The 18787-nt window shown below is 46.1% G+C and overlaps 2 protein-coding genes across 4 annotated transcripts in view; one reads left to right on the forward strand and one right to left on the reverse strand.

Moving 5' to 3' along the window:
* Positions 1 to 18787, forward strand: part of ITFG2 (integrin alpha FG-GAP repeat containing 2) — a 26813-nt gene continuing 8026 nt past the window's right edge. Inside the window, exons 1-12 of one of the 2 annotated variants that reach the window (XM_027722113.2) lie at positions 4 to 131; positions 1658 to 1753; positions 2197 to 2238; positions 3090 to 3261; positions 3572 to 3711; positions 4140 to 4288; positions 5396 to 5490; positions 7293 to 7346; positions 7816 to 7907; positions 8428 to 8545; positions 9132 to 9305; positions 9462 to 11150. In XM_027722113.2, coding sequence (XP_027577914.1) covers positions 36 to 131; positions 1658 to 1753; positions 2197 to 2238; positions 3090 to 3261; positions 3572 to 3711; positions 4140 to 4288; positions 5396 to 5490; positions 7293 to 7346; positions 7816 to 7907; positions 8428 to 8545; positions 9132 to 9305; positions 9462 to 9610 — 1377 coding nt within the window. In that variant the 5' untranslated portion in view covers positions 4 to 35 and the 3' untranslated portion in view covers positions 9611 to 11150. Of the gene's footprint in view, positions 132 to 1657; positions 1754 to 2196; positions 2239 to 3089; positions 3262 to 3571; positions 3712 to 4139; positions 4289 to 5395; positions 5491 to 7292; positions 7347 to 7815; positions 7908 to 8427; positions 8546 to 9131; positions 9306 to 9461; positions 11151 to 18787 lie in introns of those variants that run through there. The other variant, XM_039381619.1, reaches the window with a different exon arrangement.
* NRIP2 (nuclear receptor interacting protein 2) overlaps positions 12081 to 18787 on the reverse strand; it is a 20904-nt gene continuing 14197 nt past the window's right edge. For both annotated transcript variants that reach the window (XM_027722118.2, XM_039381620.1), the window contains one exon: positions 12081 to 18351. In XM_027722118.2, coding sequence (XP_027577919.1) covers positions 18259 to 18351 — 93 coding nt within the window. In that variant the 3' untranslated portion in view covers positions 12081 to 18258. The remainder of the gene's footprint in view (positions 18352 to 18787) is intronic.

An 18787-nucleotide genomic window follows, 5' to 3' on the forward strand; every position in this document is an offset into this window, starting at 1 on the left:
CGGCGGGCCCGGCGCGGGGTCCCGCGGGCGGCGGGATGCGCTCCGTCAGCTACGTGCAGTGCGTGGCGCTGGACTTCGCGGGCAGCCTCTTCCCGCACGCCATCTGCCTGGGGGACGCCGACAACGACACGGTCCGGAGCGCGGGGGCGGCGGGAGGCGCTGCGGGCGGAGCGCGGGGCCGGGCTGGGGCCGGGCTGGGGCCGGGCGTGGGCCGGGCTGGGGCCGGGCGTGGGCCGGGCTGGGGCCGGGCGTGGGCCGGGCGTGGGCCGGGCGTGGGCCGGGCTGGGGCCGGGCTGGGGCCGGGCTGGGGCCGGGCTGGGGCCGCGCGGCGCTTGCGGGGCGAGGGAGCCCGGCTGGGCAGCGCCCCGGGCGGGCCCGCGGGCCGCGCTCCCACATGGCGCAGGCGGGACAAGGGGCAGCGGCCTCAGGAAGCCAAAATGGGGCTGAGGGGAAGGACCGAGGGGCTGGTGCGGCCCCGGGGGGCTGGCGGGGCTTCCGCGCTTATGGACACAGGGAGCTGGAGCAGTGTCAGAGATGCAGGGTTTGAGTCCAAATGCCCGCTGGAGTTCCCTTGCAAAGGGAATGTTTCCGTGCTTCTGGGCTGCAGCTGGTCGGGGCTCGCATCACCGTCAGACGTGCTGGTCACCCCTGGCGTGGGACCTGGATGGTGTGTATCCAGAGGGGAGGCTGACTTTTGGTCCCGAAGAGAGGCACGCTGCTGTGGCGGTGGTGGGGATGTAGGGGTGAGGGGAAACACTTAGCTGGGGCACAGCAGATCACAAACAGGGCAGAGCCAAGTCTCAGTGTCTGATCTTAAACTGTATGAGGGATGGATGTGCATTGGGAATGTTGCTGTCAGCCACCACAGATGGTTAGTTTTGATGTGGCTGATTTGTCTGTAATTAGGAAGAGATTAGCTTAACCAGATATATGTAAATTGTTTCTTCTCCTCAACGGTCGAATTTTATTACGGCCTTATGCTGAAAAGTGCCATGGCTAGCAATGAGGTAGATAATTAAAACAAATTTTCCCACAAGAAGTTATGTTATATAGGGTAAGGTGTGCAGGGTGAGATGCACTCAATTTTAATACACAGAGGCATGATGCAGGAGATGGGATAGTGGGAGTAGGTTCATCAGCAATGACGGTTGGTGATTTTTAGCAGTCATCTTTGAAGAAATAATCACCATTCCGAAAGACCTTTGCCCCTTCATCAGTGAGATTAAACATAGAGTGTAAATCTTATGTTTAGTGTTCTTGCAGCCTCTTTCTTGATGGTTACATTTTCCTCATTGTCATCATCTTCCTCGGATAATTTAAGTCAATCTAGGTTGGAGGATGGAAGGTGGGGTGATGATGCAGAGCAGGATGTTAAAATGGTCAGTGTCACAATGCTGAAACAGTGTGTAGAGAAGCAGTAGGTAATGAGATATTGCTCTAAGGAGACACTCTATCTCTTCTATCTGCAAGAGTAAAACTAGAGCTTTTATATTTTCCCAGACTTTCCCTGTTGATTCAAGACTGTCCCTTTAACTCTTGTTTTGTTTTGCTGCTTCTTCCCACTGAGTGATTTTTAGATGTGAGTTCTGATTGTTGTATGGGAATATTGTTACTGTAATTGTGGACTTCTTCCTAATAACCCAGTTCTCTTGTACAGCTGAATGAACTAGTGGTGGGAGACACCAATGGAAAACTCTATGTTTACAAGAATGATGACAGCAAACCCTGGGCTGTGCGATCTTGCCAAGGAATGGTCAGTTCTCAACAAAATTTCTAAATGGTTGGGCCTTTTGGTGTATGTGCAGCCAGCTATCCTTGTCCATAGCCTAGGAATATGTAGGGCAGAGGGGAATGGCGGGCCTGAACTGGATCTGATGCCTTTCATGTAGTTGTGCAAGACCCTGCTTTTGCCCACAGCTGGCCTCATGGGCTGGAAGTTAACGAGCTGAATAAACACAGGAACTGGACTTCTGTCCCACCTTGACCCTGCTCTATGTGCTGTGGATTTTGACCCAGGGCTCTGACCAGTTGTGTGACAGATGTGTTTCTGTTCCTGACTCTACTCTTCTTATCCTTCAAAAGGCTGTTTAGAGTTCAAGAGATGCTTTATGAGAGAGGAGGGGTAGGGCAGAGGCTTAGCCCAAAGTGCTGGTTTTAGTTACCTTCTCTTATGTATGGCCTTCTTTTCTTTTGCAGCTCACGTGTGTTGGTGTGGGCGATGTATGCAATAAAGGAAAGGTGAGAGGAACCAAACTCTTCCCAGCTGTCTCTGCAGGACATGTGGGAGGTGCTTAGGAGATCAGGGTTATGTCATGTACTGAGTGTGGAGGAGGACAGATTGCTGGTGCTTTCGCACCAGGATCTGCCCTCGTTCAAAGAGTTTTAGCACTACTGTTTTTAAACTGTTCTTCTGTTTACATGTAATTGGTATCTTTCTGTGAGTCATATACAGGTTTTAGTGAGCAAGGAAATCCTATACTCAGAGAGCACTACTGATTTCCACGTGCCTCTGTGTGAGCACCACAAGGCTTTGGTGGTTTGAGGGTTGCTCCTATTGCTCAGTGGCTTTTGGTCTGCTTGTGCTGATGCCTGCTGTGGGCCATGGCCCTTCTGCCACTTGGCTGTGTGCATTTAAGGTCATCTAAACAAGACTGAGATACAGAATAGTCTGGACTCCCAAGCAAATTCCACTGGCTCTAATATGACTTCTTTTGTTGGATTGCTGTTTCTGGGGGTTAAGTCAGGACCAATGAGTCTGAAGGTCCCAGTTTAGGCACCATGCCCAAAATACTGTTGCTCTGTTTGCCCTAGTGGGGAGCAGAGCTAACATGAGCATTGAGAAAGCCACACATTGTTTGAGGATTGCATGCACACATCAGCTTGATAGCACAGTCTGGCAAAGATGAACAGGAAGTTTTGACCCTGCCAGTACCTGAGTAGTTTGTATGCTGGCCAAAACCTCCTGTTCCTTCTGTAGCAGTCATTGATCTTGATGGATTTACCCTTATATCTTCCCTTGCCATGCTGTGAGACAGCTTCTGCAGTTTCTAAAAGAGAAAGAATCAAAAAGTTTTTTTCTTTCCTTGTAGAATTTCGTGGTGGCGGTGAGTGCAGAAGGCTGGTTTCATCTTTTTGACCTGACTTCTCCAAAACACCCAGATGCTTCAGGCCACCATGAGTTGGCAGCAGCAGAAGAGCAGAACCCAGTGTTCAAGCAGCACATTCCTGCCAACACCAAGGTCATGCTGATCAATGACATTGGTAAGCCACAAAGCTGGTGTGGGAGTGCAGGGTGAGGGGGAGAGGGGCAGGAGGGGAGAGAAACTGTGGGGGAGTTGCAGAAGGAAATTACTATCTTGCTGAAAAAAGATAACTCTAGGAAACCACAGCCAAGTCATGGAGAAAAGAGGCAAGAACTTCAGGAATTTTTCTGAAGTGCGAGTTTTCATTACAGGATTGGGATCCTCAGGGATGCTACCTATAGAAACCAGCACAGTGGTTTCTGAATGCTGGGGCTCTTGGGGCTGTGAAAACCTGACAGAGTCCATCTATCCTCTTCTATTCCCTGCAGATGGAGATGGGAAGTGTGAGTTGGTGGTGGGTTACACTGACAGGGTGGTGCGTGCCTTCCGCTGGGAGGACTCGTCAGAGAATTCAGACCACATCTCTGGGCAGCTGCTCTTGTTGAAGAAATGGCTGCTAGAAGGCCAGGTAAGAAAAAAGGATGTTCAGAGCAGTACTTGTCATACAGTCTTCAAGAGGTGGCTCTTCCAAGGGAAGAAGTATGAAATCTCAGTTGTATGAACGAAACAATTGTCACATTGGTGGCTTGAAAGGAGATTTGCCCAATGGTTGTCCGTGTGGAACAGCTGCTGGGTTGGTCTAGGAAACAGTTGCTCTCGCCCAACTAGAGAGCATTAGCAGAAAGTACTAGTGTTGTTCTACAAGTGGTTTTTGGTAGGGAAACAGCCTTTTACTGAACTTGGACATGTTGCTTCTAGCTGAATTTGTTCAGCTCCTGCTCAGCTGTGTCAGAAGATTTGCCATATCCAGATTTAGGTTCAAGGAGCACTGTAAGCTTTTCAGGTGTTTAAAGTTCTCAAAAATACTCTGGCAGTGTTTTGTCTCTGCCCGTGTAGGTGGACAGCCTCTCTGTGAACCTGGGCCCTGATGGCTCCCCGGAGCTGATGGTGTCGCAGCCAGGCTGTGGCTACGCCATCCTGCTGTGCACCTGGGACATGGAGCACCGGGACACATCTGCGGGAAGGGACGGCTCTGCTTCAAGCAGGTGAGGGGCGTTCCTGCAGGGTACATGAGGAAATGCTGCTGTGAAGGCCCGTCACAAGGGGGTGCCACCACGCAGCTGTTGTGAGGCGGGGAGCGCTGTCACTGTCCTTGCTTCAGTGTTCTGCTGTACTGCTGGCAGCTCGTCACTTAAGCCCACCTGCACTAGAGCTTCCATGAACACTCTTCATGTATGTCACAAAGATGAGTACTACTGCTTCTGTTGTATTCCACTCTTTTGGGTTGGGCAAGGAGAGTGACAAAACGAGATCACTGAGGAGGGGGTTACTGGGAGCTAAGGCAGGGAAATGAGTAATCTTGATCTCCAGAGAGAGGGTAGTATGCAATCCAGTGACCTATCTAATGGTGGGAAGGGTAACAACTGAAAGGCTGGGCCAAGCCAAATTAATATGAAGCCCAGAATGAAATTTTAGCTTCATTTACTTGGGTTTTTTTCCAGGTGAGGCAATTAGAGGCTGTCCTAATGAGACCCCTGACAGCCAGTGCTATAAATCACAACAGAGCAATCAGAATGGTAATGAGGTGTTTGTTATTGTCTTGGTGCTGAAAGAATCCTTGTGGGGAATTGGGGTGCTTCTGTAGTGTTCTGTAAGACTTGAAGGCAGAGACAAAAAACTGCAGCAGGAGGGGAGCTAGGCAAGTCTTGATGTCCTAAAGACCTCAGTGGAATGGTACCCTCCTAGCCAGAAGCCAGGCCCAGATGTGGTCACTCACAAACTTATTGAACCCTGGGCAGATGCTTCTTGAGTGAAAAGCAGCCAGGTTTATGTGAGTAATAATAATTGTCTTTTTTTCCTCCTTCATTGGAATACATGCCTTAGTCTTTTTTGGTTTTGAGCTCTTTTCATACTTTTTTGATGCATAAAGTCATTCTTATTTTGGATTTTTAAACAGTTGTGAGTTCCTTTTGTACCTGGGGTGGCACATATCCTTTTACTTAGCCCTTTACCATTAAAGGGCTAACCTCTTCTGGAACTCTGTCAGTGTCTGGATTTGTGGAGCTTTGGAGTACACTGCTCTTGAGATTGTTGTGGCACAGACTCAGTCATGGTTCCTTAACCTGTCCCTGATGTCTTTCTCTTTTCCCTAGTGAGGCTCCTGTTCGAGATGTTATTCTACACCAAACATCTGGACGGATTCACAACAAGAATGTCTCCACTCATCTAATTGGTAGCATTGCCCGAGGTGAGAGATTATCAGCTTGGGGTCTGTGGCCCAACAGTTGCCCCTGATTTTCAGGGGGCAGTTTTTCAGTACATCAGTCCAAGAAGAAATTGGATTTCCTGTGGTTGAAAAATAACTGTGGGAAGCGGCTGCAAGAGCAGAGGAATCTTGACTTATCTTAGCTGGCTTCCAAAGAAAGACAGTTGGATTTTTGCATGTGAGCTTTTTATAGCCTTTGTCCTTTCCTAGGTAGTGCTTATTCTTTGCCTAGCACAACAGTTTCTCTGCAGCCTCTGCTGACCTGCATTTAGTCCGTCCGAATGGCTGCCATGCCGTGCTCCTGCATATGTCCTTGATCTTTGCTTTTGCATGACTGCAGCTTATGCCTTCTTCTTATTCCCAAGATGCATCTCTTCCTTCCCACAGCCTCATCTGTTACTACTTTTTAGCATTTGAATCTCGATACCTGGCAGCTACATGCTGCTCCTCCTTCTCCTATGCAGTCCCAATCTCCAGAGCTGCTTCCATATTCCATATCATTGTCTTCTGTCCCCTTCCACTGTGTTCTGTTCAGCAGTTGTATCTAAACTCTCCACAGTTGCTGGCTTCTCTCAGCCCTGACACACTGCTGTTGTGTCTTTTCTTTAAGACTTTTCTTACACACTGCCACTGCTTCCCTTGTGTAACTGCTTTGTGCTCTGACCTGTGCCTGGTGCACTTGCTAAACCCTCTCTTGATACCTATGGAGAGCAGGCAGCTTTGACTCCCCCTTGGAGTGTGTTTGCAAGCAGAAAATTCCAAGTGGAGATCACTTTCTCTTGTTTTCTGTGCAAGTATTGCCCCCTGCAGTGCTGTCTGAGAATTATTTAGGTTGTCCAAGAGCTTGGGGAGAAGAGCAGTCCACTTCCCACTTCCCACCCCCTTCCCCTTCCTCAGAGTACCTTTCCTCCCTGATTCCTAAGCTTGTCATGTTTTCAGCATCTCTGATGCTGCTGTGAGCAACATGGTCAACAAAGCGTGAAATCAATTATTTCACTGCATGTGAAGCCTTGCATCTTATGAGAGATGTCTGTGAAAAATGAAGGCACACAGTAAAAGGGATGAAGAGAAGGTTGTAAAAAAGCCCACTGATGCTGGACCATCAGTAAGGAAACAGCTGAGGAGTGCAATGCTGACCAGTTTGTGAGGGGGACACTGCAGATCTTTTGGATTTGAGCCTGTCTGAGTGAATGAGCAACAAGAGGCAATTGAGCACTCAAACAGCTGACTTTGCTTTAAGCTGATCTGTGGAAACAGGGCAGTTTATAACTCAGGAGTGTGCAGGGGTCTGTAGCTTGGAGCTGTCTGTGGGCAGTGGAGGTAGGCTTGCATTTAAGTTATTCTGGGGAAACTGCCTATTTGCTTTCAGCTCTGTTGGCTTGTCCCCGACTGCCAGGTTTCCTGGGTTCCTGCAGACCTCAGGGAGCCAGTGTCTCTCCTACGTTGTCACTGGGAGGATTAAGTGCAGCTTTAGCTGAACACAGCTCCAGTCCTCTCTCTCTCCAAGTGTGATATCACTTTTAAAACTTGACCTTGCATGTCTTTGCTGACTGGTAGCTAGGCAGAGGTTTACTGAAGGGCCAAAGCAGCCCAGTGGTCAGGGGACTCTCCTCTTGAGATTTAACTAGTCACATTTGTCAGTGCTGTCCTGCACACAACTGGGCAAAAAGAAGAAGGCAGGATGGATCAGCTTGTTCTGCATCTTTTTTATTGTTTTCAGGAGAAAGAGGGGACAACACTTATAAAATGGCATCAACTCCAGCAATTTTCTTTTGCACTTACAGGTGGCTCCAGTGAGAATAGTGGCTCGGGTCTCTTTGCCCTCTGTACTCTGGATGGTAAGTCCTACCACTGTCCTGGAAGAAAGTCCTGTGGGCTGGACAAGTCCTGGCACTCATTCAAAGCAGGGAACCAGGGGCTCAGTGCTTTTGATTTTTGAAAGAAGGTGAAACAGGGCTTCAGAAGCCTGTCCTGGGTCAGGCAAGAGAATTTGACCCAAAGACTCCTTCTGCTGACATATTTTTTATGAAGGCATGGAGGCCTCTATGAAGACAGACTCATGTTTATGTTCCACTCTCATGGCTGGTTCCCCCTGCCCAGTACTGTCACAGTATATCTGGATAACAGAAAAATGGTAAGTGGGGTTAAGTGTCCAGTATGGATTCAGCAGCCAAGAGACCATGCCTATGCTGTTAGCAGCCAACTCTCAGCAACCCTGAGTGTTGAAGGAGTGTGTAGGGCCCAGCATAAGCAAACATATTGCTCCCTTTTAATGTCTTCAAGACAGTATTTTTTTTCTTCCTTCAGGGACATTGAAACTCATGGAGGGAGCAGACAAGCTGCTCTGGTCTGTTCAGGTTGATCACCAGCTGTTTGCTCTGGAAAAGCTGGATGTTACAGTGAGTATCTGAATAGGGCTGGGAGGGATGAAGACAAAAACTTAACATGGCTTTGTATATATGGATTTAGGAAGGGCAGAATGAGTGTGACTCAGCTGAAAAAGACTGGGATTATCTCAGGATGACATAAAGTGCTTTGACTCCGGCGGTATATTCTGCACTCATGTCAGTCTGTCCACCTGCCAGAGGTTGAGCTGTGCTTGCCAGTTAGACCTACTGAGCCTAGTTTGCACTGATCCATTCATAAATTTATTTCCCGAACTACTCTTTTATCTTATTGCAAAGTTGAATGGTTTTGCACACTCCTAATACCCTGATTGTCTACAAACTCTTATGATTTGCTCTTATGATTGCTATTGAGAAGAGAAATGATCTCAAACTGCAAAATGTCTGGACATGATGTCCAAAAGTCACATTTTGTTCAGACATTAGTGTTCTGTCTGAACAAGCAAGAAAGATTCTTGACTGTCCCTGGGAATAGGTGATGTCTGGCTAATATGCAGTCTTCTGGTTCCTGCAGGGCAATGGGCACGAGGAGGTGATTGCCTGTGCGTGGGATGGTCAGACATACATCATTGACCACAATCGGACTGTTGCCAGGTTTCAAGCAGAGGAGAATGTCAGTGCGTTCTGTGCAGGTGGGGAGCCTGACTGCAAAGCCACCCCTCACAGCATTTTTCTCTCAGAGCTACTACTCCTGTCTAGGAGACCTGGAATCCTTTGTCTGTCTGCCGTGGAGAATAATTTCCCTCTGTGTGTACTGCAGAAGGCCCAGTTAGTCTTTCATCTGGTGGCATCTGGGAAAAGTAGGGGTGAGAGGAGGTGATGCTGAGGTTTTTCTGTGATGGTTTGGGGTTTTTTTCCTGTCCTTTTCAGGAGTACTACAGGAGTCTCTTGTCTTCCCCACTGCTTTTTGAATTTGCAGACTTCTAAGCTGTTCTCAAGTAGAGATAAGGAGCCCCATGGAACCAGCCCGAGCCTCGGCTTTGCTCAGTCCCCTCTTTCAGACCTGCAAGAAGCAGCTTGCAAATCCCCAAGCTTCCTGCAGTTTAGAGACACTTTCTTGGATTGTCTCAAAGGGATTTTGTATACCCAAGCCCATGTCTCTGCTCAGGTGCTTGCTGTTTTCTGCTAACGGCTTTGGTACCTCATCATGAGACGTTACCTATTTGCTTTCACTGTCCTTTTGGAAGTAGTCAGATCTCCGCATTCTGCTTTCTGCAGGCCTCTATGCATGCAAAGGAGGAAGCAACAGTCCCTGCCTGGTTTATGTCAGCTTCAGCCAGAAGATCTACATCTACTGGGATGTGCAGCTGGAGAGAATGGAGTCCACCAACCTGTTGAAAATCCTGGAGGGTGACCCAGAGTTTGCAAGTCTCCTGCAACAGCTGGGTGTAGGTGAGTACAAAAGAGTGGAGGGTGTACAGGAAGAAAGAGGAAGGGCTGCTGGCAGGTGATGTGCTGGGAACTAGAGTTCCAGGTATTTTTTGCAGAAGAGGCTTTCATAGTGCCTGTTGAGAATCCCGAACAACTGTTTTTCTCTCTTTCCCATAGATAAAAATGATGTTTCTGCCCTCAGAAATCTGATTCACAAAACCCTCTATTTTCCTGAGAAATATCATCTGAGCAGCCCTTCGCAGTGTCAGGATCCTCCTGGAACAGACTCCTCTGCCCACTGCACTGTCATCCAGGATCCCTTATAACAAGTCATATGGAGTCTGACTACCAGCACAGGCTCTTCTGCAGCTGGAATGGGGCATTTAATGAAGATGACTATTCTTTTGCTATCTCTGTCAAAAGTTCCAAACAGGAAAGGGTGTACAGGCTGCGGAGGGATATTCTTGGCTTGTAGGCTTGAGTGTAGGTGGTGGGTTCATTTTCTGTTAGCAGAGAGAGCTACCAGAACAGAAAGAGTCAAGGGTCTTGCTTGCTGGCCTTCCATTGCCACTTTCTATATTCTTTACTCGCTGAAGTGCTTTATGGGTCACTCTGAAGAAGCACTGAGGACATGGATGGAGAGAATAGCTGAGCTCAGTCTCCATTCTGGCTCCAGTGATTACTTCTGAATTCTCAGCAGGATTACAGTGCAGGAATTGCTGATGGAGGGATTGAATAGGGAGCAGGCAAGGGCCTTCTCTCACACTTAGGTGTGTGTTAAAGTACACCTGTGCATTGATTGCCTTTGCTTTGCCACTGCTGTTCTAGCAAGCAGTTTCTCACAAATCACTTCCTGTCCTGAGAAGCTGGAGACAGGTGTAAGAAGAACCACAACTTGCACTAATAAGATGTGGAAAGGCAACAGCTCCAGCAAACTCCATCTGTACTCAAGAGGCATTGCTTGTCTCCATCTTGGTCAGGGTGATCCCAGAGAAGGCTGTGACTTAACAAAGCAGCTGTGCAGTGGATAGTAAGAGGAATCTGACTTAACCACGAAACTGTGGTGCTGTGAGAGCCTGGCCATTCTACAATAAATATGCCACACTTGCCTCTTCTTGTGGAGAATGTCATGCTGTTTTGAGTCCTACACAACTGAAAGAGATGGACTGGAGGTGAAGTTACACTGGCTGGCTTGAGCAGTCTGGAAAAGGGCGTTACTCACCGAGGCTGCTCATTTGCAAAAGCCCAGACACAAACCTTTACGCATGCTGCTGAAGTTGTGCTTTTCCCTATCTTGCTTGCCCCTTGCCTAACTTAGCTTATTAGAATAGTGATGCATATGGATTTTTTTGATTTTTAGCTTTTTGTAGATTTTAGAAGTAGTTGTGTAGTAAATGTAGATTTTAATGTAGCTGTATAATTTGTCACTCTTTAGCACTGTAGTTTACATTTACCCAATGCTATTACCCCATTTCATGTCAAACTTTCTAAATTCCTTTAAGTTTGTTTAGACTTCTCTAAAGGCAGGCCTTCATTCTGTTTAAGAACATTTGCACCGTGGCTTGAGCAACAAGGTACACCATAGTCAAAGGAACCTTCGAATCCTTAACCTTGGAGGAGCTCCAAAAGACTGTACGTACTGTAAAGAAGAGGAAGATGAGGAAGAAGGGGTCTCAGGACCCCCGATTCAATTTCCAGAGGGGCGTGCCGGGAGCAGGACTGGGGAGGATCTAGGGTGCAGATAGTTCTGGGATTGGATGGATGATACCATAAATAGTGGAACCCCTGGACATGTGGCACATCTCTGTACTCCCCATGGTTGAAGGCCTTCATTAAAGAATCTGCTCTCTATCTTTTCTCTACTAATAATTGCCTGGTGAGTAATTTTTTGCTCCCTAGTGATCTTAAGGCATCAATAGGGGTGGCAGGCCCACCTGCTGGTTTGCATCTATTATCTCCTCTCACTTGAGTGATGTTTTACTGGACATGTGCAATGGAGGGAGCTGTCCCTTCTTCCCCTTTATGGCAGCCTGAGTCAGAGCACACGTAATTCAGTGATTTGTAGCAAATGGTAGCATTTAAAGGTCTTGCAGGCAGTTGAAAACCTGCTGTGCTATACTCTGCAAAGGGCAGCCCTAATTGGGAGAACATACTTTGTATAGAGGAAAAGAGTGTCTTGCCCTTGGGTTAAAATGACTGTTGTTGGAGTAGCCCTACGTGGTAGAAGGGCAGGATCTTTACATAAAAAGCATTAGCTATTCTTTGCAGTTTTCATCTGTAGATTTATATAAGCTCTATAGAGGACATACGCTGTCCTCTGTGTTTGGCAGTAGGGAGAGCTGAAACGTGGAACAGTGAAATGGTATGACTTACTCTGTATCAGCTTGCTTGCTTTTCAGGCCACCATATCCTCTGACTCTCTGACTGCAGTGGAAGTTTCTTTCAATTTTAATGACCTCACTGAGAAGCATTTTTAAATGTTCCCCTGTCATACTAAGTGCTTGTGTAAAACTGGACCTTTCAGACAGGAGCTTTCAAGTTGTAATAGAGCTTATTAACAGTGGTGTTGAGAGCAGCAGGGCTTGAGCTATGGAGAGCTGCTATGGAGACCATCTAGTCATGGGTTAAAGCAAGGAGTTGTCCTGAAGCTTTTCAGATCTAGAGTGTAACTTCAACAAATTGTCAGCTCCCATGATGCTGAGATGTGCAGCAGGCAATCACCATTGTTTCTGGCAAATAGTCAGAGCCTAACAGGTTTGCCTACACTTATAAGAGAGAACAACTCAATGCTATCTGTCCGTGCCAAATATAAACCTTTATTAGCAACACCAAATATAAACCTTTATTAGCAACACAAGCGCAAGGGATGTACAAATGGCTGAAACTGTTTTACGCAGAACAAACTTGGCTGTACGGGTCAAATGATTTCCAAGAAAAGAAGGTCAAACTGATCCACTGTTGGACTGTTAATTGTTGAGAAAGGGAAAGGGTTACCAAGGGAGAGATGACATTTATCTAAGGACCGTCTTTAAAAAAAACCAGGGCAAAACCATTGTATATGTTGGGCAGGGTCATCTGTGCACCCTAGCCCTCTTCTTTTGTTGGCCTGAGGATAACATTGCTGTGTGCTGTGCAAGCCCAGGCAATGTGCAGTGTGGAAAGCAGAGGTGAGAAGATACGGACACTACAAAAACATCCATTCCCCAAAACTCTTCATCTCTTAAAAACCACTGGAGAGGAAAAATACTAACGTTTGAGGATTTCCCTGACAGTTTTATATTGCGTGCAGCACATAATAACTAGCAGATGCATTTTGCTCCTGTGCCCCTTGTGCACATAGGAGAATGAAAAGAAGAATTAGTTGAAGATCTGTACTGTTCCTTGGCCAAAAGATGACTTTCCTTCTTTTTTCCTGCCCTAAACTCCAAAGTGCCTGATAGACTGGCTACAGCCAATACTTCCTGAAGTGAGTGCTTCTACTTCCATTGGCAACAATTTCCAGTGAAGTCTACATTTTCTCAGGAAAGGGGCCAGTTAAGGCTCTGTCTTTGGCCTGAGTTACATTATACTTTCATTGTAACTAATTTCTTGTTTGTCCTTGCCAGCCGACACAAGCCACAGAGTTGGAATTAGAAGTGATTCCTTCCCACACAGCAGAAAATGTTCACTGTATCCTACTCTGTAGCAGATTGGCATACCCACTGGTGATGGGAAGCTTTTCAACTGGCAAGATTGGCCAGACACCTTTGTACGTCCCAGTGCCAGCGCACAGCAAGTGAGGAGTCTGACAGCATTCTCAGGCACTGGGGGTATTTGCAGATAAATGATTCATGGCTTTGGTTGTGATGGTCAACTTACTAGCAAAAAAATAAAGGAAGGGGATTGCCTTATTTTCCTGAGACATAATAAACCTGCTGGCCACCCCTGCCTTTGTTTTTATGCTATTTTTGCTGAATTTAGTTATTTTTTTAACTCTTCAGGTGTATCCTGGCATTTGCCAGTGAAGTCTCTTGAAAGGAGGAGTGACTGCAAACATACATATGTGACTCAGTGGTCTTCAGTTCCATAGGTCACCTTCTAGTACTGAAAGAAGGAGCAGGTCTCTGGGAATGTGTATGGTTGGAGCTCCCACTGTGTTCAAAACCAAGTGACCCCAAGCTCCTGGAAATGGTCCTGATTATGGCTTTGGCAGAGTGCATATTCCCAGGATAGATTTACCTCTTGCACGTAGGCCTTGGAAGGGGCCTCGGAACTCCATCTCCCCATTCCTGAGCAGGTTCAGCCATGTGTATCCCACACTTGCTTCTGTTTCAGAAATTTGCTTTGACGGATGTTTCCCTACAGAGTGTTCCACAACCTTGTGCCCAATCTATTGAAAAGTAACCCAAGTAGGAGTTGACCACCAAGGCAGTTCAAAGAGTTTGTCCCTCAAATAATAACATTCCATTGTCTATATTGAAGGGATGGGCCTCATCACAAGGAAGCCAGTGTTGGACACATACAGAATGTGCCTATGCCCTGCTCTGAGCTGGCAGTTTGTACTGAATTTCTACTTTCCATATGAAAGTATTAATATTTTTTGATCTTCAGTGGAAAAGGCCTTTAGATAGCTCCTTCATTCCCTTTGTCTGCCAAAAGCAATAGAGATAACTGGGACTGGGAGTAGGGAACTGTATCTGTAAAACAGGCTTACCGAAAGAAACTACATTTGAGACAATCTTCAGCCTTGCCAACCGACTCAAAAATTACTTACTGGGCTTCCTGTGCTGGAAAACTTTGAAAAATCACCATGTTTGTAGATGGAGTTGAGTTGGCTTCTTTGAGATGTTGTAAGTCCTATTTTCTAATCATATTCTTTAAAGCCAAGACTTCTTTCTTTCACAGTGGAAGCTGAGATTTCTGTGTAATGACACAAAAATGCTCATCTTTGGAGAAAACACCGTTTTGGGCTAGAATATATGTGATCAAGTCAGTAACAGCATGTAATGTAATGCCAAGGAACTTTGGGCAATAGAAACCCACCAGAAGTTCTGTCAATGAGAAAAGCAGGTACTGACACTAGGATTAGACTGTGATTTAGGGAATGAGTTGAAGTGAGGTGTCTGCTATGGCATTATTACCTGCAGTTCCCAGTCGTATAAATGTGGTTTTCTGCAAGCTCTGCCTGCAGCAAGGCTTGCTCACAAAATATTCTGAGTTGGAAGGGACCTACAAGGATCATTGAGTCCAACTCTAAAGTGAATCTTAAGATCTAACCCACCGCCTTGGCATTATTAGCACCGTGCTGTAACCAACTGAGCTAATCTCAGGGAGATGTGGATGTTCCAGGATAACTGTTAGCAACAGATTCCTCAGTATCTGGGTGAAAGAGACCTTTACTGTGTGGGTCTGCATGCTCAGCTAACATGGACAGGAGGAAGGTGAAAAGCATGTCTTCTGCCCTGGAGCTGATTTCAAAGCTGAGAGAAGAACTCTCACGTGCTAATTTGGTGCTTTCTTGGAAACATCCTCTCTGTCACTGAGAAGTGGCACAGTCTACATTTATACATCCTTTTGTTAACAACAAAGAGGAAAGGCTGGCAAAGTTGTGGCACAACATGCAAGTGTATTAACAACCAGGGTATAGGAAAGTGTTAAAAGGATTATGTAAAGGGAAAGAATTCCTTTTGGAAAAAGCAAAATTGTTGCTTAGTGTGAGGGGAAGGAAAGGAGGATGCAAAGAAGGATTTATTATGCAGAGAAAAGAGGGACAGGGAGGGCGGGGGATTTTCTAGTGCTGTAGCACATTAATTCACAGAGGAACCTGAGCAGTTAGTGTTTTAAGAAATGAGGCATGTGAATCGCAGAAAGTCTTCAGAAGGACTGGAGAATGTTCTAAATGTGAGCAAAAGCAGTTATCCCAAGACAGACATGTAGGAACAGCGCCTAATGAATTCAGACAGCAGCTAGTGTGCAAGTATCTGCGGGGCTGTGACAGTCAGTAGTCAAAATAGAACTGTCAACTCAAAGTCGTGCCAATTTTCTATAGAATCCCATCCAACACCCTTTTAATCATTGGAAAGATTCCTGTTGGCTTCAGTTTAAAGACTCCTACTCACCTACACTCCCATCCTAGCCAGAGCCCAGCTCCAAAATGGACACCCATCAGGCACGGCTCTCACAAGGAAGTAGCCAGGATTGAAAGCTATTGGTGACCTTCTCCTTCCTGTGACAGCCACTTGTGAGCACCAGCAGAGCCCAGAAAAAGCTGTCAGACATTTCGGAAGGCAACAGAGACCTCCCTGGGCATCAGCAAAGTCCAGCGATAGCCCTGTGGTGCTCCAGAGGGAAGCAGGACCCTGTGTGGGCCTCACAAAGCCTGGCAGAAACCCCAGAACACTCTGGAAGGCAGCAGCGCCGCTTGCAGGCCAAAGCAAAACCCAGCAAAAGCCCCAGGGCACTCTGGAGGGAAACAGGGCACTGACAAAAACCTTCAGAGGTTAGGTGGTTGAGGTCACGTGTAGGCTTAGGGTTATGGTTAGAGTTGGGGTTAGGAATTAGGTTTAGTTATATGGTTTGGGATTTAGAGTTAGGTTTAAGCTTTAGAGTTTAGGTTTAGGGTTGGTTTTAGGGTTAATGGTTAGAGTTTAGGGTTGGACATTATGATTAGGTTTTGGGATTAGAGTTTATAGTTAGTGTCTTTACAATCATGTTTATGTTTTGGGTTTAGAGTTAGATGGTTAGAGTTGGGATTACAGGGTTAAATTTAGGGGGTTATGATTAGTGTCAAGTTTTACAGTTAGGACGTAGTGGTTTGGTTTAGAGGTTAGGGTTAGCATTAAGTTTTAGGGTTAGAGTTTGGTTTAGGGGTTAAGTTTAATGTTATGTTTAGCTTTATGGGTTAAATTTAGAGTCGTTGGGATTTAATGTTTGGGTTAGGGCTAGAGTGAGCTTTAGGGTTATGGTTTAGAGTTTGCCTTTTTTTAATAAGAATTTTAATGGATATGGTATCTATCAGATAATTAACAGATTATTTGCCTTGTTCCACATGCCAGTTTTAGAGGGCAATGAGAGTTGGAAACTGGGTGAGTTGCTGCATGTAGGAACAGGTGTTTCATCTATCAGTAATAAGATTTTTTTCAGCAGTTGACCCAGGTACCACATAGATTCCAGCTGACACACAGGATGGTTCAGTACAAGTCTAAACTGTCATAAAGAGCCAGTTAGCCATGCAAGTGATACAAATCCAGGAAGAATTACTGGTACTTTGGAAGACAGACTCATCAAGTAGGCATGTTTCCTGACTAAATGAGAGAACTGTTGGTGCCATTCGGGAGATTCATGGAAAGCAGTTCATGCAGAAATAATCAGATGCACAACTAGAAGAGTGGAAAAGAAGTCATGGAACAGATCAGAAGATCAGAAGATGCAAGATGTGATGACTAACAGTAGAAGTCTTATGCTCCATGTAGGAGGAGCAGATGCTAGTCATATCAACTAACACTGGTAAGTGAATCCCAAATCATATCAGTCAGGCTGTACTCTGCTGTGCTTAGCATGTGTTAAACTACAGCATACAGCATCTGACTTTGGAAAGAACTAACAGAATAAAAGCAAAAATGCATACACAACTTCTTTGAGAAACACAACACAAACAATTTGATAAAAAGGAAGAGAGTTAGCAGTATTTAATCCAGAAAGAGAGGCAAAATTGGGATATCATGACATTTTAAGGGTGGAAAAAGGTACATGTTGGAGAGTGTGGATAGTGAATCAGTAGTCATGAGGCATGGAACAAGCCCTGATCTAGTGCATCTTTCCTAGAGCTAGTAAAGAATAGACCATGGATTAATAATACACCTACACTCTAGGATGGAAATTAAAAAAAAAAAACAAAACACAATTATTAAGTGACTTAATAATCACCCTTGACATCTCAGATGAGTTCACAGTTCTCTGACCTGAGCGGGTACTGCAAGGAAGTCCAGTTCTTGTTTTGTGCAAGAGTACCAAAGTTGATGGGCTGTGTGATGCCAGGACTTGAGGCTGATGATGTATCTGTATTCAGTCACCAGATTTCAAGTTGAAAGAAAGGAGGTGACAGAGCAGAAGACTTTGTGCTATAATTCACTGCAGCACTTAAAGTGAACAACAGGATCTCTGATGAAGCAGCAGAGGTAACAGAATGTAGCTCTAGCAGCTGGAGTACAGAGAGGAAAGGCCTGATCAGAAGAGCAGGGTCTGCAAGTCTGACTACTATGTATGACACCAAGAGATGATAAGCATTGCCATGCATATAACATAGCTTAGTGCCCAAGGATGCAGTGACAAAGCCCAAGCCCCTGTGTGTACTTTAGGCATCTACACTCAGCATTTTTGCAAAGGTTTCTCAGAATGGAGAACTCTAAAAATGTTCTTGCTGCGGGGTTTTCCCAAGAAAATATTCTGTTCTGCTCTGAGCCAGAAAAAACTAACAAAATCCAGCTTGCCATAGTACAGGCAAGGAGAACAGGGCCCCTCCCACAAAGAAACGGGACGGGTATCCACTCACATTGAGGCAAAGAGAAGGGAAACATTCATGGCAGTCTTTGGAGGTTTTTGGAGAAATGCCATCCTTTTGTCCACAAAGCAACTGGAGATTGTTCACAGAGACTCTCTTGTCTTGTGAACAGAGGGTATTGTAATCATTAAAGGGGGTAGGGTAAATTTACTACAGAAACAGAAATTGGAGTGACTAGGGACAAATAGAAAAGCAAGAACAAAATGCCCACTCGGCACACTGGGACAAGCGAGAGGGTCCACTGAAAAGAGGGACATCTCTGAAGTTGAGGCACTCACAGTAACAACAGCTTCCAGCACCCACTTGCCTTTTTCTCACTCCCCAGTGAATGCCTCAGCCTAGAACTCAGCAAGGTTAGGGGCATGTGAGCCTCGCCCTCATCTCTCTTTCATGGCAGCAAGTCTCCTCAGCCCCAGACATGGGGAACACAGCTAGTCACTGAGCAGGCTCTTCAGAGGCATGTAGAAAAGGCAGCTCTTGACTCAGTGCTTTAAATCTCAGGACTCCGTCCTCCAAGTCGATGCAACACTAAAGAAGGGGAGAGCCAGTTACTTGCTGGACATTTCAGATCACAAATCTCATGATGTCTATGACTGGAGAAAACCTGCAACACCACTTTGGTTTTAGAGAGACCTTAGTTTCCCTTTGTGTTCTCCATGCCTTCTCCTTGGTCCTGTTTCCTACAATGGATTTCTTTCTAAACCCTTCACAGGGCCATTCCCCTCCCTTCTTCCTACGATTCCCTCTGAACTGATGTCCTCACACCAGTTAGCCATTCAACCCAATGCTCTTCCTGTTTTATGAGTCTGAGATGTGGCTATAAATATGTGACAGGCAGGAGCCAGGTTGCTGCAGACATATTCTGAGCCACCCGGGAATCAGGCTCAGCAGAGCATTGACCCTGAGCCAAGCTGATAAAAGGAGAGGACACTTTCCATTCATGGCCAGCTAGTGTTGGATACTG

The sequence above is a fragment of the Pipra filicauda genome, unplaced genomic scaffold (assembly GCF_003945595.2).
Source record: "Pipra filicauda isolate LSUMZ 115617 unplaced genomic scaffold, ASM394559v2 scaffold234_size1211729_pilon, whole genome shotgun sequence".
Lineage (NCBI taxonomy): Eukaryota > Metazoa > Chordata > Aves > Passeriformes > Pipridae > Pipra > Pipra filicauda.